Genomic DNA, 26,007 nt, shown 5'->3' with positions numbered 1-26,007 from the left:
ACCCCACGTATAAGGTTTGGCAGCGGACTCCCTTGATTGATAATCTGGTTTGATCCACTTCCAGAGCTTGGAAAACCTCGACCCGTTGGCTATATGATCAGCCAAGAACCTCGGTATGATTGAACGCGACAAGAACTTGCTCAAAGTATCTTGACAAGTTCCAAACAAGTGAAAAACTCTACAAAAAGAATTCAACTCACAAGACAAAGTCTATCTATTTATAGGCTAGAATGGACTCTTGAAAGTCTCACATCATTAGTACAACTTAAGACACTTAAAAATGACTCATAATAAAAGGAAAATAACTCCTAAACCTTTGGTGTAACTCTAGGATATCTAAAGTCACTTATTTAACATAAAATGTAACTAAAATAGACCCTTCATTTTGGCTGCTCCAATTTGGACGAAAATGCATCATGTATCATCAATTTGGGCCACCAAAATGTGATATGTAGTGACTCCAAACTTCAAGCCTTGGGCTACCCACAAACTTGAATAATATTCACCAATTGGCCGAATGTAGAATGGTCTTGTAATTGGGCTTTTATTTCAACAACTAAAAGCAACATGGACTCCATTATCTTATTAGCTCTAGCTCTTGTAATTGGCCCACTTGGAATGATCAATGGATCCATCTTCTTGTCCTTGTAGATCAGCTTGGGTGTGTCTCTATCATCTACTTTATTCACTCTCTCTTAATTTACTCTCTTCACTTTATACACAAAATAAAATTGCATAAATTCATGTGCCGCCTAAGGAAGGGGTCATCTTCCTTGGGACGGAGGGAGTACTTTATTAGATAGTAAAACACACATTTCCTAAGAAATAAATGGAAGTTGTGGTTTGTGTTGGCAGTTGATGTTGGAATAATTGAGTGAACAATTACATAAAGCTCTCTATGATGATTAACCAAGAATGACGGAGAAGGAGCATAAACTGTAGAGCGGAAGCGTACCTTGATCCATAACGAATTAAACGGTGGAATTGCTTTGCAGCGGCTATGGATCTTCCAAACGATCAGAGACGTCCTTCACAATAGTCTGCCGAGAGAATACAGAAATATTGAACGTTCTTCTGACGTCTGGGGACCATAACCCTATCTTATATTTATATTAAATATAAGACCCTTTATTTTCTATTTGGTCCCTCATCAAATAGAAAATCCCATATGGTATCTACACTTATTTCCATAACAAATAAATACACTTTAGCCCAAACTTTAATCTTTAATAGATCACTTTAATTGGGCAACTGAAAGATAGTCATACACATTAAATTAGTCATGTGGGAGCCCAAAAATTCTAACAGTTGAGATATAGATGGTTAAAGAAGAATCTCGTTGGCGCCACAATCCCTTAACTTAACCTGGAGAGCATCTGCATCCACCTCATCCACATCGCAACACTCTCTCTTCCCTCCATCTCGTTGCCAATCCAGCCTCTTCGACGGCGAGAGGATCCGAATCACGGTGACATTGTCAGGAGAACGGCCACCGCGGCACACACTTAGGCCCCACGGGGATGCTCTTCTGTAGGCAGTGACACGGCCCAGTACTGGCGCCAAGAAGTATTGACGAGGCGCGTCGCAGGGGTCCGCAGAGACTGGGCGGGCATTGAACATGTATGGCGGCGAGGCGCCCTTCATCCATTGCACGAAGGTCTCGCGAGGGTGGTAAAGATGGCTTGGAGGGAGAATGTTCTCGTATAGCTCGACCGAGTATCCCCACGCGGCCAAGAGAGTCTAGTTGTATTTCTTCAGATAGCATGTGCTCGGCTGCAGCAGTCGCGATTCGTCGACTGCTGCGGCTTGCTTCAGCAGGCTTAGTGACTCGGTGCGGTTGGTCGAGGGGAACAACGGCTCCACTGCGTCCAGATGGTGGAGTGACACCAGAGGAGAGTGGGGGTGGGCTGATAGCAGCCCTGAGATGTCTCCTGTGAAATCAATCTGCAAACCCATACCACATCAGAGAATGAGGGTAGTTGAAAGATTTGCTAAGTTAGATGAATCAATGTACCGGGATATGATAAGTTGATAACTACTCCCCCCGTTCCTTAAAATTGGTCACACATTGACCTGGCACGAGTTTTAAGAAATGTAATGGAAAGTGAGTTGAAAAATTTAATAGAGAGTAGTTCCTACTTTTATATACTCCCTCTAACCTCTGTCTCATTAAAAATGAAACGTTTTTTCCTTTTTGAATTGTACCATTCAAATTAAAACGTTTCCTAAAATGTAAAATTTTATGTCTCTACTTTTTCATCTCTCTTACTTTACTTTCTTTAATATCACTACATAAAAACTCGTGCATATTTAATGGGACCAATGGAGTATTAGTTTTATACTCCATCCGTCCCACAAGAATATGCACTCTTTCCTTTTTAGTCCGTCCCACAAGAATATACACTTTCTAATTTTGGAAAGTCTTTTCTCTCCAATGAGGTGAGACCCATTCTCCACTAACAATACTTTATTTACTTTTTCTTTCTACCTCTCTCTTACTTCACCAATTTTACATTAAAACCCGTGCCAACCCCAAAGTGCATATTCTTTGGGGACGGAGGGAGTAATAAAATGTGAGTTGAGATGAGTTAGTGGATATGAGGTCCACTACCAATAATGGTAAAAAGTGAAATGTGACAAATTTTGTGCGACGGGCAGGAAAGGAAAAAATGTGACAAAATTTAAGGGACGAAGGGAGTATCGTAAATTGATAACCTACAACTATGTCAACAACCTATGTGATGGATGTCTAAACGAAGACATTTGTATGTTAACTAAATGCAGTTAACATACGTATATGTTATGTTCAAATGTAGTTGACATACGTATGTCTTCAGTTATCAATTTAAGATAGTTGTCAACCTAACAGGACCCTCAATGTATCTGGTGGAAACCAGGCTCCTGAGTGAGAGAGACTCCTAAATCAGCAATACATGATTGGAGAATGAGATCACTCCCATAGAGAAATGGATATCTCTTGAGGCACAAATCCATGTTCTCAGCCACAGCCTTGGCCAGGGGATAGCTCAGGGCATATCCACCTCCACCAAATGCCATCCCAAATGAGTGAACAACATTGCACACAAAGCACTCTGAGTTCATCCCAACATAAAAGTACTTGTTGTGATCATACTTTGACAAAACTCCAACCAAGTTGTCAACAAACAACACCGTGTCATCGTCTGTCATCACGTACCACCTCACCTCCCCTCCCTGAACGTCTCCTCGATCACCCTGGCCATCCATATCGCGGATGGAATACGGTGCTTGTTGTACTCCTTGTACCGGGAGTTGTCATCCGAGACACGATAGGGCAGGTGCGTTGGAGGCCATGGCAGGTGCTCCGTAGGGGGACGGTCCAAGAACACGAAGCCTCGGCTCGCATTAGGCCTCCACCAGGCTTGGATGTAATCTCTTTTGTCTCTCCACCTGTTTGATGTACTAGTGATCCCAAACACCAGATGGCTGATGTTTGTGGAAGAATGTGCATTGTAGCCTCTTGATAAGGCTAATTTCATGCATAGATCTAAGGGTTCAATTCATACAATTATAGGGTCTAACACATGTCTTAAGCCAGGTGTGTAGAAGAATTCGCCAGGTCGAGGAACAAAGAAGGCGAATTACAAGGACCATGCAATTGCGGCAAATAAGTGAGCAAATTCGGAGGAAAATGACTAGACGGAGGGATCGTGAAGCTGAAGGGCAGAATGAAGTTTTCTGCCAAGGTTTCTAGAAGATCCTACCGCATCTATATAAGGAAGAGAGCATGCAATGCTCAAGAGGAGAACCTTTTTTTTGGCACTGAGGCCTCTGGTTCTTAGCTCACACAATTCTGCACACTTAGGGATTTTTCTTATTTTGAAAGGGGTCACGTTCGGGTCCACAGCTGTTTTCTGATTCCAAAAAAATTTTGGTGTAACACCGTCCTCGCAGAGGGCGAAGAAACAATTACTTGCTCTAATTTTAGTTACTGTTGTTGATTTCACCGAGCTTCGCTGCTTGAAGCTCGGCCCTGTTCTCGTTTGAAGCGTTCGAAGTTTATGAAATCTCTGTTTTTCCGTATTTGAGCTGCTGTTGAGTTTTGATTATGGATGTCGTTTACTTTGAGCTTGTTGGTTACTGAATTGGATGTTTGGTTTCCGTGCTGGTTGTTTATTAGAGTAGAATCATTGGGATCTGTGTTGAACAGAGTAGATTTGTTGAATCAGACGTTATGGAGTGAGTTTGGTTGTTGTTGGGTTAGGACTGCTTGGATCCGGAGTGGATGAAACTTCCGACGTTTAGATCTGCGACAGAGTGATCAGGATTTATGCCTAATTTTCGTGTTTTCATTTCATTTCGTCTAGTATACGTAGATCTGTTTTATTTCCAGTTGGTTGCGAGTTTCCGTCGTCCGAATCTTTACATTTTGTTTGAATCTCGGTATGTGCTTTGTTTTCTTCATCTTCGTATTTGATTCAGTTGAAGTTATACATGTCATTGTTAGTTAAATTCGTAGTTTGTTAGTTGCAGCTTTTCTTCCGTACTTGATATTTTTGGGAGTTGGTCCCCACTTTTATTTGCGTTTTGTTTAGCTATAGTTGGTAATTGTTGCTCGGTCTAGGAAGTTAGTTTAAAATTACGTAGCCCTAAGGATGTTCGATCTCAGCATGACGTTTACAGTTTCCTAGGTGTAGTGTTTGATTTTGTGCCTAGGTCAAGCCGTAGTTATACCTCAACCCAAATTTGCGTGGCAGCAGCCGCTTTATAAACCAAAGTCTCTAGATGCTTTCTTACGCGTCCATCTTCGTGGGATCGACCCCTGCTTCTCTATACTAATCTATAGTATAACGGGTTGAGGGATCTTTGAAACGCAAGAGTTTGTGTGTTCATAGACAGAGTCTTCCGTGTCACCTTGAGTTCCTAGACCTAGTGTTTAGTGGATTCATTGGACTTGATAGCTCGACCTAGAAGTTTATTACACATACACTCACACGACAAGCAGCCGTTTCACCTCTCCTCCATTTCACCTCTCCTCCATTTTGGTTGGCTTGACACCAAAATGTAGGTGACACATACTAAACAAATCAATACATATTTGCATATGTTTTGGTTGAGTCCTCTGGCTCTGGGGAAAGAGAGATTGGAAGGCATTGAGGTAGAGAGTAGATGCTTTAAGTCTTTGGTTTAATTATTTGTTAGTATATATTTCCGTGCAACGTCTTTGTATAGTGTCAAATTCATGTGACAAGAGGTGAGTGCACATGTAATTAATGCTCATCTTATTGACATTCATGAGATTCATGAGGAAAAACAAAGCAATGTATTTTGCTTTACCTTTTTCCAACATGCTTTCCCTGTTGTGGCGTCTGCCCCTTTCTTGTCTTTTCACTCCATGGAAATCAAAATTTGGATGTGATCCTCTTCACTCCATGGCAATCAAAATTAGAAATGATTGCACTATTTTCTTCCTCAAACCCATGTTAAATTCCAAGTATCCAAACTAAATTTCGCCCCTATACCAAGAGTACTAGATTTCTTATTAAGAATGTTACAACTATACCAACGGGTCGTAGTGCAGTTAGCAGCGTGGAGCTGTAGTGACATTGAGGTAGACTTTCGTCCTTAATCCGTAAATCCGGTGGAGCAGGATTAGTCAAATTTCGCTGAAGGCATACGGTTGTAGTAAAAAAAAAAGAAAAAAGAAAATTGTTGTTACAACTATTTTAGTTATTACTCACATGTGCAATTTGACTTGTAAATTATCCTTTTTTTCTTTTACTTTGCATCTTGTGTCTTGAGCATTTAAATAAATACTTACAATAGTTTCATATTTTATGTACTCCGTACTATTTTGGTGTTGATAAATACCATTACCATTTTTTTACAACTTATATATATTTTGACACACTACATTTTGTAAAGCTAGCATGATAGATTGATATTTAAATATGACTTTTACCAAGTACTTCCATCGTTTAATTTGGACGAATGTCATCTTATAGATGGGTCCTGACGTTTCTATTCACCACAAGAATAAAATATCTATCAAATTTCCTAGTAATACGACAATTACATTATAAAGGATCCAAATAGGCAAATATCATTTTGTTCTCTATTTTTTAATGAAAAATCATAACTCTACCAGTATGTCAAATTATTAATTAATATCTATATTGTCTTTCTTCTTAATTATTATACTACCTTCAAATTAAAAATATTACTCCCCCATCCCCATTGTATGTTAAATGAAAAGAGAATAAAATATATAAACAAAATAAAGTACTTATAATATTATTTTTATTTTAAGAAAAAAGCAATTTTTACTAAGATATTGTAAAAAAAATAAGGATAATGAGTTATCTATGACAGAAGATCCTTGACATGGCAATTCCAACTCAAACTGTCATGAATCCTTAATTTTGAAACATCACGTTGATAATTGATATCTTGTTGAAATATTGGTTTGAAATTTTAAATATCAGTAACTGAAATTCCATCTAATAGAAACTTCTAGCTTATTTTGTCGATGAAATAAATCATTAACTATAGTGAAGTGTCATTTGAAATGTCTGATTCTAATTAGTAACTAACTGATTTTCTTCCTATAAATAACAAATAAAAAATGGAATGTTTTAAATGAGACAGAAAATATATTCACAATTTAGCATATACTATTTGGAATACAATTGTAACAAATTAAAATGTTTGGGTTTTTTCGTATAATAAAAATCCAAACCAACATAATCAAAACCTGTTTCTGTAATTCTGTTACAGAGTTGGGTGTAAAAATGGCTCTAAACTGTGTTCCGCCATTGCTAAACTCAAATCTCAAGCTCTGGAACAAGAACCGACAAGCCAATTTCTGCGTCGCCAAGAGATCAAATGCTGTAGCCACCGCCGCTTTCAGCGGCAGAAACGCTCTTCTCCGGTGTTCTCACAGTCGCTCAATTTTGGCTAATCATAACGGATTTAGAATGCATTTTGTGCGCCCTACTGCTAAACGCAACTTCACGAAGGTAATTGCAGAACGAGGCAGTTTTCTTTTACCTCGTTCCTAATTTTGGTCAATTGGAGTTGAATTCATTTAGAATCTTAGATACGGAGCTATAATTTTACTTTTGTTTATTTTTTTTGCTGGAAGGTTGGAGCTTCTGCGGATGAAGCTCAATCGTTGAATTCGGAGCAGGAGGACTTTGCTTGGTCCTCTGTTTTGTTACCGTAAGTCTTTCTATTTTTTTATTTTTTTTTCATTCTTCTTGTAATTGAATATTGGAAGCTATTATGTGTTCCAACTTCTAATCTCTGCAAACTTAGCACATTTGGTTTGATGGTTAACTTAAATGTATGTTTCTTCAGTGTGCAGAATAATGGAAAAAGAATCTAAATAAGTTTTTATTTTGTACCGGTTATCAGAAGAAGGCTTTACTCTGTTTTGAAATTGAAATGATTTACACAATTTAAATTATACATATACTATTGAGTTTGTAGCATATAAACTTCGTACCTGCAACTTAGGATACTTATGATCATATTGGATTTTAAGTTTGTTTTGGATTTAAAAGGCAATGCGACGTTTGATGATTCTATGAAACTGTGGGAATATATATATATATCGTGCATACATTTCTTTTTCTTTTTGTGATGGTTATACTTTAATGACAGTTTTCTATTCCCTGCCTTGGGGGGTTTGTTATTTGGCTATGACATTGGTGCCACCTCTGGAGCTGCAATTTCGCTGCAGGTAACATTCGCTCTTTGCGCATTCTAAAGCTTGACGACTTATGGTTATTATTATTTTGGTTTTACAGTCACCTGAGCTCAGTGGTACCAACTGGTTCAACCTTTCAGCTATTCAGCTAGGTTTAGTGGTATGCTTTAAGATTATATGGAACTCCTAGTATCTGTTGAGATGGCATATTTTTCATTGATTCCTGTATTTTTTGTTTTGGCTTTCTGAATGAAGGTTAGCGGCTCCCTTTATGGTGCTCTTTTTGGTTCGCTCATAGTATATCCCCTGGCTGATTTCCTCGGTACTTTTTATTTGACAAACATTATTTTAGTAATTTTTTTGAATATCATAAAAAATGTAATAAGTCTTTTGGTTGAGTAACTTTAGGAAGGAATAGAGAACTTATCATTGCGTCCCTCCTTTATTTGAGTGGTGGTCTGTTGACCGCTTCTGCCCCTGGCCTCGGATTTCTCTTGATAGGAAGATGCTTATATGGTCTTGGTATTGGCATGGTGAGCTTTCTAAGTTTTTTCTTGAACGCACATGGCAACTATTATCCATTTTTTACTCAAATATAAATTGGCAGGCAATGCATGGGGCGCCTCTTTATATTGCAGAGACATGTCCATCTCAGATTCGGGGCACTTTAATATCTCTAAAGGAGCTTTTCATAGTTCTGGGGATATTGGTAAAAACCTTTTACCGTTATCAATAATGTTCTGCGGTGTATATTGTGTACATAAGCTAAACCTTGAAGAATGATCTTCAACACAGTTAGGCTACTTTGTTGGTAGTTTTGAAATCAATGCTGTTGGAGGGTGGCGTTACATGTTTGGATTCAGTGCCCCAATTGCATTGGTCATGGGCCTAGGGATGTGGAGTCTCCCTCAATCTCCACGATGGTTGCTTCTTAGGGCTGTTCAAGGTAAAGCATCCTTGCAAGAATACAAGGAAAAAGCTGTGCATGCGCTGAATAAACTGAGAGGCCGATCGACTGATGATAAAGCATCTGAAAAACAAATTGAAGAAACCATTGTTTCCTTGAAAACTGCATACACTGGTCAGGATTCAGAAGCAAGTGTTCTTGAGGTTTTTCAGGGCCCAAGTCTGAAAGCCTTCATAATTGGTGGAGGATTGGTCCTTTTTCAGCAGGTTTAATGGCATGCTTCCAGTACTTATCTAAGCTGTTAACTGAGTCTAATTTCTCATGATGCATATTCTGTAAAATGTATCAGATTACTGGGCAACCAAGTGTTTTGTATTATGCAGGTCCAATTCTTCAGGTACTCCACTTCTATTGGTTTGAACTGATCTCTATTTTCTCATATCTTCCATATTTATTGGATGTTCTTTTTGAGATATTGGTTTGTGAAATCTGTCATTTGTCCTAAGACTGCTGGATTTGCTGCTGCTGCTGATGCGACAAAACTCTCAGTTGTTGTGGGGGTATTTAAGGTACGCGTAATCAAAATGATTTTCACATGGTAACCTTTTTTGATTTGCCTTTATCAAATAAACTTCCCATCGTAGGTAACCGAGTCTAACCGGTGTCTCCTTCTTTTTGCAGTTGCTCATGACTGGAGTAGCTGTCCTGAAGGTTGATGATCTAGGAAGAAGACCCCTTTTAATAGGAGGGGTTGGTGGACTTGTATGTAACTTGCTGTCACTGTTGATTTTGTATTTAAACGGTCATGCTACAAATGGATTTCAAGTGATTCTAATTATAGTTGCTAGTATGAAGTGAACTATATTCAACTTTTATGCCCTATCACATTGATCACAGGCTTTTTCTCTGCTGCTGCTTTCTGCCTACTACAAATTCTTAGGAGGGTATCCTCTGCTGGCTGTAGCTGCATTGCTTCTCTATGTCGGTTGCTATCAGGTGATTGTGTTGCATGTGGATGGTGCTTAAGCTTAACACTGAAATATGATCGTCTCAACCATGTACAACAAAACGCTAATTTGTTGTTGGTTGGAATCCCAGATATCATTTGGACCTATCAGTTGGCTTATGGTGTCCGAGATATTCCCTAGTCGGACAAGAGGAAAGGGTACCAGCCTTGCAGTACTGACGAATTTTGGCTCAAACGCTATAGTAACCTTTGCATTCTCCCCGTTGAAGGTACTGAGAGCACTCCCATCCTTATGTATTTAAGTGCATTGCTTTCTAGAATTCAAATTTTATCTGGGATGAAGATGATATTGTAAAAACAATAACATGTGCAATTCTGCAGGAGTTACTTGGAGCTGAAAATCTGTTCATTCTATTTGGAGCAATTGCTATCCTCGCACTAGCCTTTGTCGTAGTCTATGTTCCTGAGACCAAAGGGTTGAGCTTGGAAGAAATTGAATCCAAACTGTCGGAGTGAAAATCTTTAATTTGGCAGCTGTGGCTATCATTGCAGGTTTCGGTTCCTTGATGTTCATATATAAATGCGTACATATTACTTCCTATGTTGACATTTTAGACTCTTCACTCTACTCTTTTATTGAGTAGAACTAAATATTCTGCAAGTGATGTAATGCAACGTTTGATGAGATTAGTTAATAAATAAATATCATTTTGTTTAGTATGTTGTTTAGAAATTTAACTGTTCAGAAGGAGAATATGATATCAATTTACAAATCTAGATCAGAAACTGAAAAGCATACAAGAAATGTTAATTAATGAGAAGGAAATGAAAGTATTCGAAATTTACAGCCAACACCGGAAAGAACTATGTGACCATTAACTTGAATGTGAGATTTTTAAGTGATTATTGCTCAAATGTTGAATAGTCGAAGTATTTCTTTTGTTGAATCAGAATCACTAATTATCAGGAACACAGTAAGATAATAAGTTGGTGAGGAGCAATGTATTGATAGCATACTCTCATCTTATTATTATCAGTTTTCTGCAATTATGAATGAGCTTTTGATATGCAAAAGCATGCATGTTACTGGTATTCACATGTCAAGAAATGTAGACAAGCTCCAACATTCATCCAAAATGGCTGAGCTTTTCTGCATTTCTTTTCAGTATTACAAACTAGTGGGAGCAAGGCTCTAAACCTCAGCCTAAACACAGGCCGGATAAAACAAAAAATTACACAAAAGCAAAAGCGATTTGCTAAATGCTGTTCTTCTCGGTGGGTGTATAAGCAAGGCACTCCAAAAGCAAATCGTGTCATTTGCTGCATATGAATCTTCAATTGGCTTGCAGAATCTTATCATTGGTTTCTTCCTCATAATCTGTGTCAATCCACATCAATGAACAAGTTATATGTTTTCCTACTTTGAATTCATTAGAAATTCTTGATGTATTTTCCGTTTCCCTAGGCTATATATTAAGGATATGGCAGGTTACTGTAACAGCTAGAAATGATATAATCTTGACTCTGTATTGCTGTAGTATAAGAATGAAGTGAAACAGTAAATCACCTTCATGAGTATTGGTGTACACTGGGATGATAGGTGAGTTGTTGGTACTGTTGGTGAAAACTTTGGTGGAATGAACATGGACTGAAGCAACGCGGTTCAGTTGAGCATTCGCTGGAACGATTGAAGTGTCAGGAGCAGCAGGAGACTGACTTGCAGGTTTTTCTGCATAAGTTGAAGCCACAGGTTTCAGTTGAACAACTGTTGGAGTGTTTGAAGTGTCGACAGCAGCAGCAGACGGGCTTGCAGATTTATCTGCATGGATTGAAGCCAGACGGTTCGGTTCAGCAATTGTTTCAATTTCCGAGGAGGCAGAGGCTTCGGAAATCAAGTCTGCAGATATTTCTGTTGAGTTGGAGGCCTCCTCCTGCCTGAAAAATGAAGTGATGGCCTCTTTAACCTTATCCACCACACCCGTCTCTCCGGTGCTTTTCCTGGGACTGATGGCCTTTGTTATAGCCTGTGAGAGTGCTTTTTCATCTTCTCCAGGCTCCAGCTTGTTCAAGAAATACTCCTTCACAGAAACTCCTCTTTCGTATGTTTGAGGACTTCCGGTCGCACATTGCTTCGGGTTTCCGGCATCATCCGTCACATTTAGCCGTGCCTTCAGGTTTCCACCATCCTCACTCATTAACTCTGCTTTAGCTTCCTGACATGGTTGTGTTTCCGGAGATGCAACAGCAATGCCAGCAATCTTAGTTGCAATCTTGTGGGTTGCATCAGACACGACATTGCAGGCCGGAGCAAGTTTGTCAGCGACAGCGTGACTAGTGTTTGTGATCATATTGGCGCTATTGTGGGTTGCGTTGGACACGGCAGCGCAGGTTGGAGCCAGTTTTTCAGCTGCAGCATGAATCTTGTTTGTGACTATGTTTGTGTTCGGGCTTACAGGTTTGTCGCCTCCCAGCAGTGAAGCTTCGTGCTTCATGTTTGGCGTCCTATGACTCTCGGAGATGACAGGCTCCGCCCTCGGGTGCTGCCTTGCCGTCTCCTTCAGACAGTCGGGTGCTGCTTCGGACTCGTACACTGGATTCAGAAAAGCAGACGATATTAGTTAGCAATTTCGGGTGAGCATAACTGAACTCGTGACCGAAAAATTCAGTTCTGGTTTGTATTCGGTTAGAAATTCAGAAACTGATTTTAACTTTGCACATGCAGGTATAAAAAATCCATGAAATCAAGATTCAGTAATAGGGTTGATTGGTTAGCTACTTGGAGCGCCAAGGTACTCGGGATCATAGGCTTGTTCATGATCCAAGTCATCTTCCATCGTAGGGGTCATGTGGTCGAAATCATGGTTGTGATCGTGATCGTGGTGGTGGCTCTGGCCGTGGTTTTGGTAGAGGCTCTGGCTCTGGCTATGGCTATGGCTCTGGTTGTAGTTGTGGTGGAAGTGTTGGAAGTAGCTTAGGTTGTGGTCGTCTTCGTGGAATTCGAATCCATTCTTGCGGCGGGCGCTGATGTTATGCCTCCACTTCTTGGCTGTGTCTTTAACCAGAGAGAGAACAGACTTCTTGGTGTCGCCGGAAGTGCAGTAGCTGGGGCAGACTTCATGATCATGACATGATCTACCTTGGGGCGACAACTTTGCCCAGTATGCTTCTTCATCTATATTAACATTATTTCATTTCAACATTCTCAAACAAAATATACTATAATAGGCATGTTGGGTCCCGTTATGTTGACAACTTTCTTAAAAAATTGATAACCGACAACTATGTCAACACCAAGACATTTGTATGTCAATCCATAACATAGATTGTTGATATTAGTTATCAATTTAAGATAGTTATCAACTGATCATATATCTAGACATGTTTATTTAAATAGATTACCTCTTAGGAGCTGCTCAAAAGTGGGGGGTGGTTGAGATTTATGGCTGCTCTCTGAAAATTTCTTTATCCTCTCAAGTTGAGCCATTTTTATGTGTTGTTGAAATGAAATGAGAAAAATATATATACCAACCCTTTTTCTAAGGCAGGTATTTCGGCTTCTTCAGTGGACTATAATCTAAATCTAAATTTAAATTCTGCCTTTGGCTATTGCAATTTTCTAATATGCGACTCCTTGTAATTATACTTTAAATAGTAATTTGACTGGGTCCTGCTTTACGCTCTCTACCTTACTTCATTTTCTTTTATTACCATCTCGTATTCAACCACAATTTTATTTATTTTATGGTTTTTTTAGTTCTGAATATAATATTCATTTTGTTTTTATTCATGTATCCCCTTCGAGGCTAATACTTATGAAGGTTCTATAGTAACTCAGCCAAACCGAACCTGAACCGTACCACAATTCAAAAATCGACGGTTTCAGATCGGGTAAATTCTCACGGTTTCGGTTTGGATAAATTCTCATGGTTTCGGTTCGGAACCGTAACCGGCGATTACGATTTCGATTTTAACCGCCGGTTCGATAAACCTTGGGCAAGTCTAACGCTAACTGACCAACTGAAAAGCATGTAAACAATATGGATCTGAACATCTAAGCTAACTAGCCAACTGGAAAGCACGTAAGCAGCATGGATCTAAACATAACAATTGCGAAAAGCATCCAACAAGCTCAAATAAAAGATAGCAGCACGAGATCTAACTAAAACTTCCACAATACAAGAATTTAAACAATGTTTAACTGTGGAAACAAGTGATTCAATTCCAAAAACAACAAGATTTAACCAAAGCATCAAATATAAAAGAATTTCTAAAGCTAAGATGTTCAAACACTTCAAAAACTTGAAATTAAAAACTGAAATGTGCAAGAACTAATATAAACGGCTGGAACAAGCTGGAATTAAGCTAAACTAAGGAAAATCTGAAGCAAAACTAATCTAAACTAAGAGAGTGGTGGCGTTAAGTGCCCTAGAGAGCTCTCTAACTAGCCTAAACTAAGAAAATGGTAACGTTAACCGCTGCTTCTTTTTCGGTAAGACCATCTATTTATAGGGAGGCGTGGCCCAAATCCCTAGGGTTACATCCTTCAATAATTTAACATTTCTGTCCCTTGATCATTTCTTAAGCAGTCTCCTGACTAACTGACCGACTCTGTTGGTCTACTGACCAGTTTGCAACCTTATGCTCACTTCTTTTCTCGTACAATTAGCCATGTCAGCGAGCCATTTGTTCTTCTTGATCAGTTTGCGGCTTCTTCTTCGGTCTGTCTTCAAGACGCAACCTCTTGACTAGTTTGCACACTTTTTGCTGTTTTTTCATTTCTTTTGCCTTTAGCACCTCTCCTGTGATTTATATTATTTCTTGCACATTTAGCAACTAATTTGCGCATATTATCTGTTTATAAATGGTAAACTGGCCAGTAATCAAGGCACAAAACTCGACTTATCAATCATGTTTATGGTTTTCGAGCATGCTAGCATTTCATCCATGTTTAGATGTAAATCAAACCATCATTTAGAATAGATTTTCAACTGCAAACCCAACCGTTAATGTCTTAAATGTAAGCCTCTTTAGCAAGGAAATTTAATTTTTAGGTCCTACACATTATTATCACATAATCCTCTTGCTGTCCAAATGACATTATTCTGAACATACATGCGGATTTTATATTTAACATTGACCATAACTAAAGCAAATGTATACAAAAAGGCAAACTGCAAAACTACCATGAGTGCAATATACTCCTTTCGTCTCATTTAAGATGTCCACATTTTTTAGTGGCACGTGATTTTAGGTGGAATTGCTAAGAGGAGTAAGTAAAGAGAAAAATTTAGTTAAATATTTTAATAAGAAGAGAGGAGAGAAGAATTTATTTTCAAATATAGAAAGTGAACTTATTGAATGGGATAAACTAAAAAAGAAAGGTAGATATATTCAATGGGATGGAGGGAATACATCTTATTTATGTACTAAAAGGTGTGTAATGTACTACTCTCTCCGTCCAGCTTAAGATGATTCATTTTCCTTTTTAGCTTGTCTCAAATAAGATGACACATTTCATTTTTTTGTAACTTTCTCTCTCCAGTTAATACAACCAACTACTTTTTTTTCACTCCTATTAAAATATCCATCTTTCTTTTTCTATATTTTAATACTTTCACTCATATTTTCCCTCTCCAATTAACACATTAACCAATAGCTCCTAAAATCTCGTGTCAGCTAAAAAATGTGTCATCTTAGTCGGGACGGAGGGAGTATTAAATAAAAAGATTATAAAGTAGGAGAGGGGAAAATGTAGAAATAATAAAGTAAGAGAGAGAAAGAACAGTATGATTGGAAAAAATGTGCTACTTTATACTAAAAAAAGAAATGAATCTATTACTACGAAACACTAAAATTGGAACGGAGGGAGTACTAAATAATAATGAGAATTGAACTATTACTACTCCCTCCGTTGCATAATAGTGGAGTCATTTTTGCCCTTTTGGTATATTACATAATAGTAGTAGAGTTATTTCACTTTTTAGTTAAACTGTTAAAGTCAACACATGTCTTCTCACTTAATTTACTCCCTCTTACTTTTATTATCTCTTCATCTCTTTACATTTTTCATTTCTTACTTTATTCTTCATTTACTCAACTCATTTAACACAAAATTTCTTAAATCGCGTGCCGAAAAAAAACATCTCTACTGCCGCGGAATTGAGGGAGTACACGTTATACATTATTCCTACATTTATGTAATTCATTCTTCCCTAAGCCAGCAAATGACAACCTTCTATTTAATGAAAGCACAACTCAGTAATAGATTCGTTTGAACGAATTTACAAAATTAAATATTTGTTCGAATACAGCCAAACTACTAATTCTCATTTTTAATTAAAACTCCAAACTATCAAAGAATAATTTTAATCAATTACTATATTAATATACAATGAAAATTGGGAAAAGATGAAATAGATATAGAAGTATATTGTTTTGGGTTGCTAGTAAATTTATTTAGTCAGTACTCTGTAACCGTCATTTTGTTTATGTATGATGATTATTACCTTATTGACTGCATCCAATTTAATTAACCAACGAAAATCCTTCTTAGTCGAGAAGTGGTATCATCATCGTAATACAATATTGTGCAAGTGCCTTATTCGCCTAAGGAGTACATTCAACTGAAATAAATTCAGCTTTATAATTTTAATTATATACAATATGATTTTTATTACTATATTTAAATATTAAACAAAAAACTACTAATTCGCTTCGTTTCCTATGCGCTCATTATCTCATCATACAAAATTCAAATATGTAGTTTATTTATTTGTGTTTCATAATGCGGCCGATGATACGTTATCGTTTCGATGATGAAAAAATAAAAAATTAAATTTATATACTATATCTTATCATTGGGGGCAGTCTATCTAATAGATGTTTGCTTATTGCATCCATAAAGCCGCGGGCCGGGTCGCACCTGAGTCCCGACCCGCAGCCTGGCGCGTTGGAGGGAGGCGAGACGCGACCTGAGCCGCACCTGGGGACGGAGGAGAGGCCCGGGGCCGCACTTGGTTGCGACCCGTCCCGGCATTAGAGGCTCCCAGGCCACGTCTGGTTGCGGTCCGTATCCTCTCTACTTTTTTTTCTATATTTTTGGTTCAGACGTGATTTAACAGCGACCAACGACAGTTGGACGAGTTCGTCGCGGCCAACAACCGGTACCTACCGGCATCGCCCCATCAAAATGTTGGGCCTACTAGTCCGGGGGTTGGGTACACCACCGCCCCGACGGAGTTACCGTCGCCATGAGTACGACTTCAGTGATATGGAGCCCATCGCCGCTCAACGTACAGGGAAGGGCAAAGTTGCGACAGCTGATGATGATAGCGGACCGAAGGAAGTACAACCCAGAGGAGACCTTGTGGCTGGCCAAGAACTTCGTCGACGTCTATGAAGATCCTGTCATCGGCAACCAGCAGACCAACAAAGTGTTCTAGGAGCGGATCGCCCAGAAGTATAATGCTGGTCGACCAAGAGGGGCGTTCGAGCGTGGCTACGTGAAGCTCCAGAAACATTGGGGTCGGGTTCAGAGGGAGCTTACGAAGTGGAATGGCAAGTGGGCTAACGTGGTCCGGATGTGGCCAAGCGGTCACAACGAGATGGACCTCGTGGCGAAGGCCAACGAGGAGTTTTACTCTGACGGGAAGAAACACTTCAAGTACTACGACGTTTGGAAGCTTATCCACAAGAGCCCGAAGTACACTGGCGGGGAAGAGGAAACTAAAGTACACTGGCGGGACAGAACCGACAGGAAGTGGGGAGCCGAAGAGAACCAAAGTTTCCGCCTCCGGAAACTACTCTACGAGGGATGGAGTTCCGACAATCGACCTCAATGTGACAGACGACGACGTCTTCATCTCATCCCCTAGCACTCAAAGCCGTCCAATAGGAAACAACTCGGCAAAGAGGAAAGGGAAGGGGAAGGCCGCTCCGAGTTACCCCACTAAGCCGCCGCCGCCGCCGCCACCGCCACCCAATCCTTCGCAGGATAGGATGTCTGACTTTATGTCGCACATGAGTATTACCTTGCAGTTGGATCATCTGAAGGAATTGACAGCGAGGGATACATCGGGAATGTCAGAGTTTGAGCTCGAGTTGCACCATGAGATGATTGCCTACATTCGCGCACAATTAAAGTATTTTTTTTTTCAATTTTAGGACTTGTAATTTTTATTTTCTAGGATTTGTAATTTTTAATTTACAAGACTTGTAATTTTTAGGGTTCGTAATTTTTTATTTTCGACTGAACAATGAATTTTCATGTTTTAATTGTTCAACGTTTTCTATTTTACGAGTAAAATATGTTGTAGTTGTGAATAGTGTAATTTAATAGTTGGGGTCTGGATGGGGCCAGCAGGATTCAAGGAGTTGTGGCCTGGCCAGAAATTTAGGAGAATGATGACATGGAGGAGACTTGGAGCCTAAATCCGGGCAGGAGTTGTGGATGCTCTTATGTTCTACTTAATTCTAATTCAGTTAGATGTATGATTTCAGAATTCGCCTAAATATACCCACAGATTTAATCGCATCGCTAATACAAATGAATAATACATCTAGTTGAGTTGGACAAAAAAAATTAGACAAATTTCACCGAAATCGGACTAAATCATAATTTGCCATTCAAATTAGAACTGAATGTAACAGAACAATTATAAGACAAAAATAAAAAAACACAATCATTCAACTATTAACTCAACTAATAGTACAGGCATCAAAATAAGATGGTCCTTAAACCAGGTGTGCTCATGCTCCATAAACAAACTCTCTCTCTTCTTCATTCACTATGGCCACAAAAAAGGATTAACAACTTTCACTCACAAATCTGTATAAAGCATTATCTGAGCAACATTCTTCTTCATTTAAACCATGCAATAAGATCTACCAGGCAAAAAATACACAGAATAAAGAGATTTGCATGCAAAATCATGAAGACGACTTGATTTCTGTTATAATGTAAGATTTACTCCTAGAGAAGTTGGTATTAATACTTGACTCTCAGAAACCAGACTCATAAAACCATGCTTGTCAAAGAAACACACAATTATCAGTACAGCAAGTTAAAGAAAAACTAACAACTTCTGCATGAAGCCGGACTAATTTGACGGTAAGCTTTAGCTTCACTGCACCCACAGAAACTCGTTCCATTTTACTCTGGTATGCAGACACCAAATGCCATAAGTCGTTGCTCTTCCAAAAGATCAGGTGCAATATATCAAGGCTTTCTGTTCTTGAATTATAACAAAGCTTCGCAAAATCTGAATGTACGCTATAAAATCACGCATACAGGTTAGGTGCCAACACAATGAACTTGAAGCATAGTAACTTCAAGTATAGTCAAGAAAAAAGCTTATTGTTCCGACAATCATTTACTATCCCATCTTTGAAACTGCATTGATTTATATTTTTAAAGTAGGTTCAGCAGTCGAAGAGACCTAGAAATGTCAAAAGAGGACGGTATAATTTCATGTGTATATTATTTTCAGCAAAACCGTAACATTTCAATCAAAGATCTCTTTGTTTGTTCAAATTGATCTGAATGATAGCACAGTAAAAAAAAGCATCAGATAAGAGGATAATAAGATGTCAAGACTTCAATGAAGTCAGCATATCTAATTGGATGAAGGAAGATGCCTAGACTTCAAAATATATATTCCCCAACACCCGAAAGGGGAATAAGAGGATAATAAGATGGAGAAGTATCAAACGCGATCAGAACAATTCTAAATTGCTATCGTAAGTGCTAAAAGGAATTGCAAGCCTTTATAGGATAGGACCAAATGCTACATTAGATGATCGTGGAATATCTTACATTTCTTAACAGAAGTATAGGAAATGGAAAACATAACTTAAGGTAAAGATAGATGAAAGATGACCTAAGATTGTAACTCAGATAAAATTTCAATTGCAAACGAGATGTCCACAAAGCTCAAAGGAGTAATACACGGAAAATCGTCCAGACAGAGGGATATCTAAGATTATGTTCCAAACAAGAAACAAGATCGACTATATTTAGGCAGATAAAAGATCTATACCTGCAAGATCAGGGCATCATGGACTTTAAGACTATAGTTGATGAGAACCATTTCACTGAACGCATAAACAATCCATGTATGAAATCCTAATTAACAATATAGATCAATAATTTCATTTAACATATTCCTGACTCCTGCAATGTACTACTGTCTACCTCCGTCATTACAAATAGAAACTATTTCCATTTTGGTCCGTCCCTTAAACATAGAAACTTTCTATTTTTGGAAGTGGACCCCACAATTCACTATCACTTACTTCCACTACTTTTGCTCCTACCCTCTCTTACTTTACTCATTTTTCTCTCTGTCTCTCTTATTTTACCAATTGTGCATTTTAACGCCGTCGTTTCAAAAGTTTCTACTCTCTCCGTCCCCCATTAATTGACACCCTTACTTTTTACTACTTTTGGTAATGGACCCCACGTTCCACTAACTCATTCTAACTTTTTCCACTACATTTCTTAAAACCTATGCAGTGGTATCCAGTACTTTTTCCACTCGTTCCAATTAATTGGGGATGGAGGGAGTATTTTTTAAGGACGGAGGTAGTATAAAATAATACTCCGTAATAAACAAGGATTATACGGTTGTATCCAGTACTTTTGAAATGCTATAGGTTTCTTCTTTTGAATCAACCTTGATTTTGGGTCTTCAAAGAAACAAGCTATACACTACATTAACAAGTTCCTATTAGTAATCAGTAAGCATAAGACAAAACTCATCTAACAAATTGAGAAATCTACTGAATCAGCAATAGAAGATGAGAATCAACAATGCACAAAACAATCATCAAGAGAAGAAGAAAAACTCACTAGCTTTATTCTCAGTCTAACAATTGCTATTATTCTGAGCCATGTGATGCTGTGAATAGCCATTATAACCATACTGCTGATAGTGTCCATGGTAGCCGTGTAGCATCGGAATCGGCATCGGCATCCCTACACTGCTTCCGTTTCCACGGCTGGAGGACTCATTGAGGCTCTGCGGGGGAAGCGGCGTGGAAGCAAATAGATGATCGGAAGGGGAAGGCCCCTCGCTGGAAAGCCCCTGCATCCGCTTCACATACAGCCGGTATTTCTGGAGATGGCTGGCGACGTTCTCGCGCGTCAAACCCTCGACGTTCATCAGCTGCATAATCGTCTTCGGCACGGCGTTCCTCAGCCCTAGGTGCGCCACCACGTCCACGAACCGCTTGTGCAGCTGCGGGGTCCACACGAGGCGCGGGCGCTTCAGCGTCTTGGCGTCGGCGGCGGAGCTGTTCTTCGCGTCGTCGGCGTCGGAAACCGCGGGATCGTCGGCGAGCGGCTTCGAATTGGCGGCGGAGCGGAGGGAGGAGAGCGTGGAGCGGGAGGCGCGGGTGACGTCGACGGCGGTGCGGGGAGGGTCGAGGGAGATTCGGAAGGCGGAGGCTAATTCGAGTGGGATCAGGGACTGAGATAAGGGGGTGAGATCGGCGGCGGAGGGGAGGCCGGCCTCCCAGTCGGAGACGGTGGAGTCGTCGAGCTTCACTTCCTCGCCCATGGAATTAGGGATTGAATCAATCACATCAATAACAAGTTTGATTTGGGTTTTGGATTATGGTGAAGAGAGGCGGTGGCGGTGGGGCGGATATAAATAAGTGGTTTTTGGGAGGAAAAAGTGCAAATTAAGATTCCAAATGGGGTGCCACGCTGGACTCCTTGCCTAGATATTTCCGCTAAATATCTTCTTCTCTCTAAATCAAATTCGCCCTTTTTACTGGCGTCAACCTTCAACCTCCTTTTAGGATGACCAATCTTTTTTTTCTTGTTTTCCCCAATAAAAATCTTACGTTGAACTGATTTTACTTTGAAATTGGCTAAATATGGAATGTTTGTGTTATACAAATTCACTAGTTCAGCCCCTCTGCGATGTGATGTGCTGTTGACGACATTTATAGTATACTTCACTCAAGATGTGTGTAAGTTTATTTTTGATACAGTATTTATTGAGTTAAATGGAGAAAATAAAATAATTCATAAAAGAGGAAAAAGTAAGATAAATAAAGAAAAAATAGAGTAACAAATAAAAGTATTTAAATAACAAAGTTGTTATGTGCAATCATTTTAGATGAATAAAAATAAGTTGTACATGTGATGTGCAAAATATACTATTAAGTTGGATTGAGGTCATTAATGGAAGTGAAAGTTATATCAAATTGAAAGTTGAGTATGTGAATGAAAGAGAAATAAATATTTCATTAAATTTTTGAACTTGAATCATCTGCAGTGGTGCTAACCACAACATGGAGTGTTATGCCTAAAACGCATGGATATGTTCATCAAACAACATCCGTGATAGATGAATTCATAATATTAAGTTAACCATGTATTTAAGAAAATAAAAGATATTCTAGTAATTGAATTTATAGTATTTTTAAAAGACAGTACAGTAATATGATTAAGAACTTAAAAATTAACATGTAATATAATAAAAAATATATAATACGAAGTAATGTAAATGAGTTTGATGAAATACTTTATTAATGACATTGGATGATTATAATAAATTGACTTTAATAGTATAAGAATCACTTATACGCCGTTTGGTGAACAAATCAATGCGCGGAGTTTGTATTACTCACATTAACCGAAACATCATTAATATCTTAACCTAAAAATGTAGTAATTTAAATAAGTCACAACTCAGTATGTAAAAATTCCACCTTTAATTTCACATCACATAAATATCAAACACACATAATTAGAAACAATATATCTTATGTCATAAACAAGTTCACATAATCAGAAACAATATATAACTTATTATGTGACGGATCAAGCCTAGTCTCTGCCCGGGATTTCGGTTGTATACGACATGTAGGTCCCTATTTATTTGATCTTTCCACGAAGGCCCATCTTTGCTCTTTGTATTGACCTTTCTATGAAGGTCCATCTTTACTCTTTTGCTTTAACCTATAGGTCAATTATCATTATATATGACCCGTAGGTCTATTGTCATTGTATATCAGAGTAAGGGCAAGACCGTCACATATCTTCTTTAATCGAATGATTCAAATAGTTTCAATACTATATTAAAACATATCAATTATATCCACTACATATCCATATTATACCCCCCCCCCCCCTCCATTTTTATTCTAAAAGTGGAAATTTTCCCTCTCATATTTTACCTATTTTTTCTCCTCTCTTCCATACTTGACCAATTTTCTAAATTAAACATGTGTCGTCCATAAATGAGACTATTTTTGTGGACAGAGGGAGTATTAACTATAAAATATAAAAACAAATTATTATATTAAGTTATCAAAACCTTGGGAGCAGACATCATCTTAGATTTCCCATGAGGTTTAGGATCGCGATAACACTGGAAAACCGATGTTGGTTGGTTGTCTTGTAGGGCTAGGAGTCGTGCAACAAATATCATTGTTTTTAGAATTATTTTTATTTTTGAAATTTGTACTCCATATTTAAATAAAAAATTATTAAAATTGTTAAATCAAATTTATAAAAAATAATACAATCATTTCAAAATAATCCATATTTTAGTTTAAGCTATGCTTTATTAATTTTACAAAAATATAAAATTTAATACACCCTCTTTAAGTCATTCATTTTGGTCCATCTACTCAAATTAATTGTATCACATATTCGTCAGTCACACGTTTCATATTCTAAAGCTATAAAGTTAATGCCTTTTCTTTTACTTTTTAAAACAATAGTGTTCTTAATTGAATTTATTGTAACATGCTAACACATTAAAATTTTGATATAATAACACATTAAAATTGGCTGAGTTTACAAATTTGATTTTAAGAGAGTTATAATTTTAGTTTTAATTCTTTATCTTTCCAAAATTTAGTTTCTATTAACTCTTAACTTTTTAAGTATAGTATACTTTAAAAAAATTACATGATCTTAACTCATCTATTTAATATTGAGTAAAACTTTAATCTTGTACGACATATACAAAGTACCCATGTCAATTTGAAATAACAACGAAGTACCATTTAAAATTGAAAATCTGCAAAAGATGGCTAAAAGAAGATGCCAACAAATTTAAAGATTGCCAAAAATGTCCTTCAGAAGCTAGGAATATTGATTATGAAATGCTAGGGACACATACGAAGTACCCATGTCAATTTGAAATAACAACGAAGTACCATTTAAAATTGAAAATCTGCAAAAGATGGCTAAAAGAAGATGCCAACAAATTTAAAGATTGCCAAAAATGTCCTTCAGAAGCTAGGAATATTGATTTTGAAATGCTAGGGACACATACGAAGTACCCATGTCAATTTGAAATAACAACGAAGTACCATGTAAAATTGAAAGTCCGCAAAAGATGGCTAAAAGAAGATGCCAACAAATTTAAAGATTGCCAAAAATGTCCTTTAGAAGCTAGGAATATTGATTATGAAATGCTAGGGTGTACGACGATATATTTTTTTATTAGAGGCATGTGATGTTACAATCCCAAAAGACAGGAAATGAAATAAAATACGTAGTTCACAATTTCCTTTTTAGTTCTGAGAAAATAATTGATTATTTGCAGCTGTACAAAATATAGAAAGCGTGATGAAAAATAAGTACATACGTGATTATGTTTCAGATGTTCTTTTAATACTCCCATTTAACAAGATCATTGTAAGAGATTTGAAATGCACCAGATCTATAATAAAAGGGGGCTGATTACATATGCTTCATCATCGTCTTTATCTAAAGCACTGGACTTTTATGAAAATTATATGAAGAGTGTTCAAGAATATTTACCCGAAAGAGGGTAACCACACATCTCATTCGAGCAGGAAATAAAATATTTTCTTTAGAAGGAAGTCAAACACTTACAAAAATTAAATCTCTGATTAACATGTTTTACAGAACTTATGAATTTAACAGCAGTAAAAGAGCATTCTTGTTATTTGCACGACCCGATCGGGGAACACAGACAAACTCAGTTTCGACAAACAATGCTCAAAATCTGTCATTGGAGTCTTGTAATTGATTTAAAAGGATAAAAAATCATAGATGGGATATTCATTTCCATGATGAACGGACTTCTTCATTCACCAAAATTAGTGACTATCTGCAAAATAAAGTGATAGGAATCAGAAAAGTGCATTCACCATTTAATCTACTTATATTCCAACTAACATTGCAAGAACAGCAACTCAATTATATATACTTTTAATTGGAATTCCTAATTTCAATAAGATCAAGAGCCACATCCATTCTCCAAGTAATATGGATGTTGCATACTTGCATATGACAAAGCCAGATCAGCAAGTATCGATAACATTGTTTATTGTAAGCATATCTCAACATTTCATCAACTTCCAAATGTAGTCGAAACCTAGCTCTATCTGAAGAACGTTTTCCTTCTCATATTGTTAGCAAAGAGATAAAGATATAACTGGTTGTATGTCCTTGTTCCGCGATGGTGCTAAGGCTGGACCATCAACATAATCCGACATATTAGAAGGCTAAAAAAGTAGGTCTTGGATTCGACCAAGCTAGTCGAGGCTAGGATCCTATTTCAGTGACAAACCATTGATGTCTTTTGAGTGATGCCTAGTCTTGAAACAATTCAATCTACTCTGGGAAAATCCAGTTGATTATAGCCAGTTTACACGATGTGGAGTAATTATATGATATGAACATGTAGAGATTTTATCTACAAATTAATTCGTTCAGGATTCAAATCAAACAGGCTTCAACAACTTAAAACAGCTATGATATTCGTAGTTAGTCTCCATTATCCCTAAAATAGTAATCAATGACAAAATTCATTTCACCAGTAAATGGTAGGGGAAGTCTAGAACATAAAACAGATCATAGATTCGTATAAAAAATTGCAACTATATCTGACCTAAAATTCAAATTGCCCTACTCAATCGAGATTCATAAATAAACCGAAGACTTTACAATTAAACAAATTCTACTCTTTCTGTGCCTCTGAACAAATGGAAATTTCGCCGCCTCCTCCTCTGAATAGAAACACACAATTCATGAATAAAACATATGAATCGATAATAAAAATTGGGGGAAAATGGGGATTTGGGTAAGACCCGTGAGAGACTGAGGGACATCTTAGTGACAATGGTAGCAGTGACTCTGAATCCGACTAGGAATGACCAACAGCGTTTCCATTCTCTCTTGAAAAACACCGGCCACAAATTAAATTTCCTCATTTTCTGTTTCTCTGGAGATGGGGGTAATTCTTTTTTAGTTCTAGAGGGTTTTTTAAATTCCATAAGTGTACTGGTTTTTTTTTTATTCCAGATTTGGGAGAGACGCATGACCCTCATGCGTCGCTCGTTAATGAAACGCATGATTGCGATGCGTTTTAGTGTAAGACGCATGAAAGACATGCGTCGTTCAATTTTTTGAATTTTTTTTAGAAGACGCATGAGGGTCATGCATCTTCC

General features: G+C 37.8%; 4 protein-coding genes and 2 long non-coding RNA genes across 9 annotated transcripts; 2 read left to right on the top strand and 4 right to left on the bottom strand.

The window, feature by feature from the left end:
• Nucleotides 1-1,740: 1,740 nt before the first annotated feature.
• On the bottom strand, nt 1,741-3,246 carry LOC121775382 (glycoprotein-N-acetylgalactosamine 3-beta-galactosyltransferase 1-like). Its single transcript, XM_042172464.1, has 3 exons — nt 2,895-3,246; nt 2,794-2,831; nt 1,741-1,944 (listed from the first exon to the last, which is right to left on the bottom strand). The coding sequence occupies exons 1-3, from the start codon at nt 3,244-3,246 to the stop codon at nt 1,741-1,743; spliced, it is 594 nt and encodes a 197-aa protein (XP_042028398.1).
• Nucleotides 3,247-6,696: 3,450 nt separating this feature from the next.
• LOC121790734 (D-xylose-proton symporter-like 3, chloroplastic) lies at nt 6,697-10,281 on the top strand. The gene is made up of 14 exons (XM_042188875.1): nt 6,697-6,998; nt 7,124-7,200; nt 7,645-7,723; nt 7,791-7,850; nt 7,946-8,012; nt 8,099-8,223; nt 8,298-8,399; nt 8,486-8,863; nt 8,947-8,994; nt 9,104-9,166; nt 9,279-9,359; nt 9,495-9,593; nt 9,696-9,833; nt 9,946-10,281. The coding sequence occupies exons 1-14, from the start codon at nt 6,771-6,773 to the stop codon at nt 10,078-10,080; spliced, it is 1,680 nt and encodes a 559-aa protein (XP_042044809.1). The 5' UTR covers nt 6,697-6,770; the 3' UTR covers nt 10,081-10,281.
• A 151-nt stretch (nt 10,282-10,432) lies between these two features.
• On the bottom strand, nt 10,433-12,472 carry LOC121790739. Of its 2 annotated transcripts, XM_042188883.1 has the most exons (3): nt 12,341-12,472; nt 11,132-12,154; nt 10,433-10,942 (listed from the first exon to the last, which is right to left on the bottom strand). In XM_042188883.1, the coding sequence occupies exons 1-3, from the start codon at nt 12,408-12,410 to the stop codon at nt 10,899-10,901; spliced, it is 1,137 nt and encodes a 378-aa protein (XP_042044817.1). In that variant the 5' UTR covers nt 12,411-12,472; the 3' UTR covers nt 10,433-10,898. The 2 variants fall into 2 exon arrangements, with proteins under 2 accessions (XP_042044817.1, XP_042044812.1); XM_042188878.1 differs by having other exon boundaries at nt 10,433-12,154.
• LOC121790751 lies at nt 11,812-13,244 on the top strand. Its single transcript, XR_006048408.1, has 3 exons — nt 11,812-11,952; nt 12,020-12,195; nt 12,287-13,244. It is a non-coding gene; the product is annotated as an uncharacterized LOC121790751 (long non-coding RNA).
• A 4,921-nt stretch (nt 13,245-18,165) lies between these two features.
• Nucleotides 18,166-21,217, bottom strand: LOC121790713 (transcription factor PCL1-like). Of its 3 annotated transcripts, none has more exons than XM_042188863.1 (2): nt 20,414-21,217; nt 18,166-18,720 (listed from the first exon to the last, which is right to left on the bottom strand). In XM_042188863.1, the coding sequence occupies exon 1, from the start codon at nt 21,120-21,122 to the stop codon at nt 20,430-20,432; it is 693 nt and encodes a 230-aa protein (XP_042044797.1). In that variant the 5' UTR covers nt 21,123-21,217; the 3' UTR covers nt 18,166-18,720; nt 20,414-20,429. The 3 variants fall into 3 exon arrangements, with proteins under 3 accessions (XP_042044797.1, XP_042044802.1, XP_042044789.1); XM_042188868.1 differs by having other exon boundaries at nt 18,166-18,350; XM_042188855.1 differs by having other exon boundaries at nt 18,166-18,835; nt 20,414-21,216.
• Nucleotides 21,218-24,386: 3,169 nt separating this feature from the next.
• Nucleotides 24,387-25,776, bottom strand: LOC121770692. The gene is made up of 3 exons (XR_006043809.1): nt 25,648-25,776; nt 25,505-25,566; nt 24,387-24,665 (listed from the first exon to the last, which is right to left on the bottom strand). It is a non-coding gene; the product is annotated as an uncharacterized LOC121770692 (long non-coding RNA).
• Between the last annotated feature and the right edge of the window lie 231 nt (nt 25,777-26,007).

Source organism: Salvia splendens, chromosome 2, assembly GCF_004379255.2.
Source record: "Salvia splendens isolate huo1 chromosome 2, SspV2, whole genome shotgun sequence".
Lineage (NCBI taxonomy): Eukaryota > Viridiplantae > Streptophyta > Magnoliopsida > Lamiales > Lamiaceae > Salvia > Salvia splendens.
The sequence above is the reverse complement of the archived record's forward strand: the minus strand, read 5'-3'. Positions and strand labels throughout refer to the sequence as shown.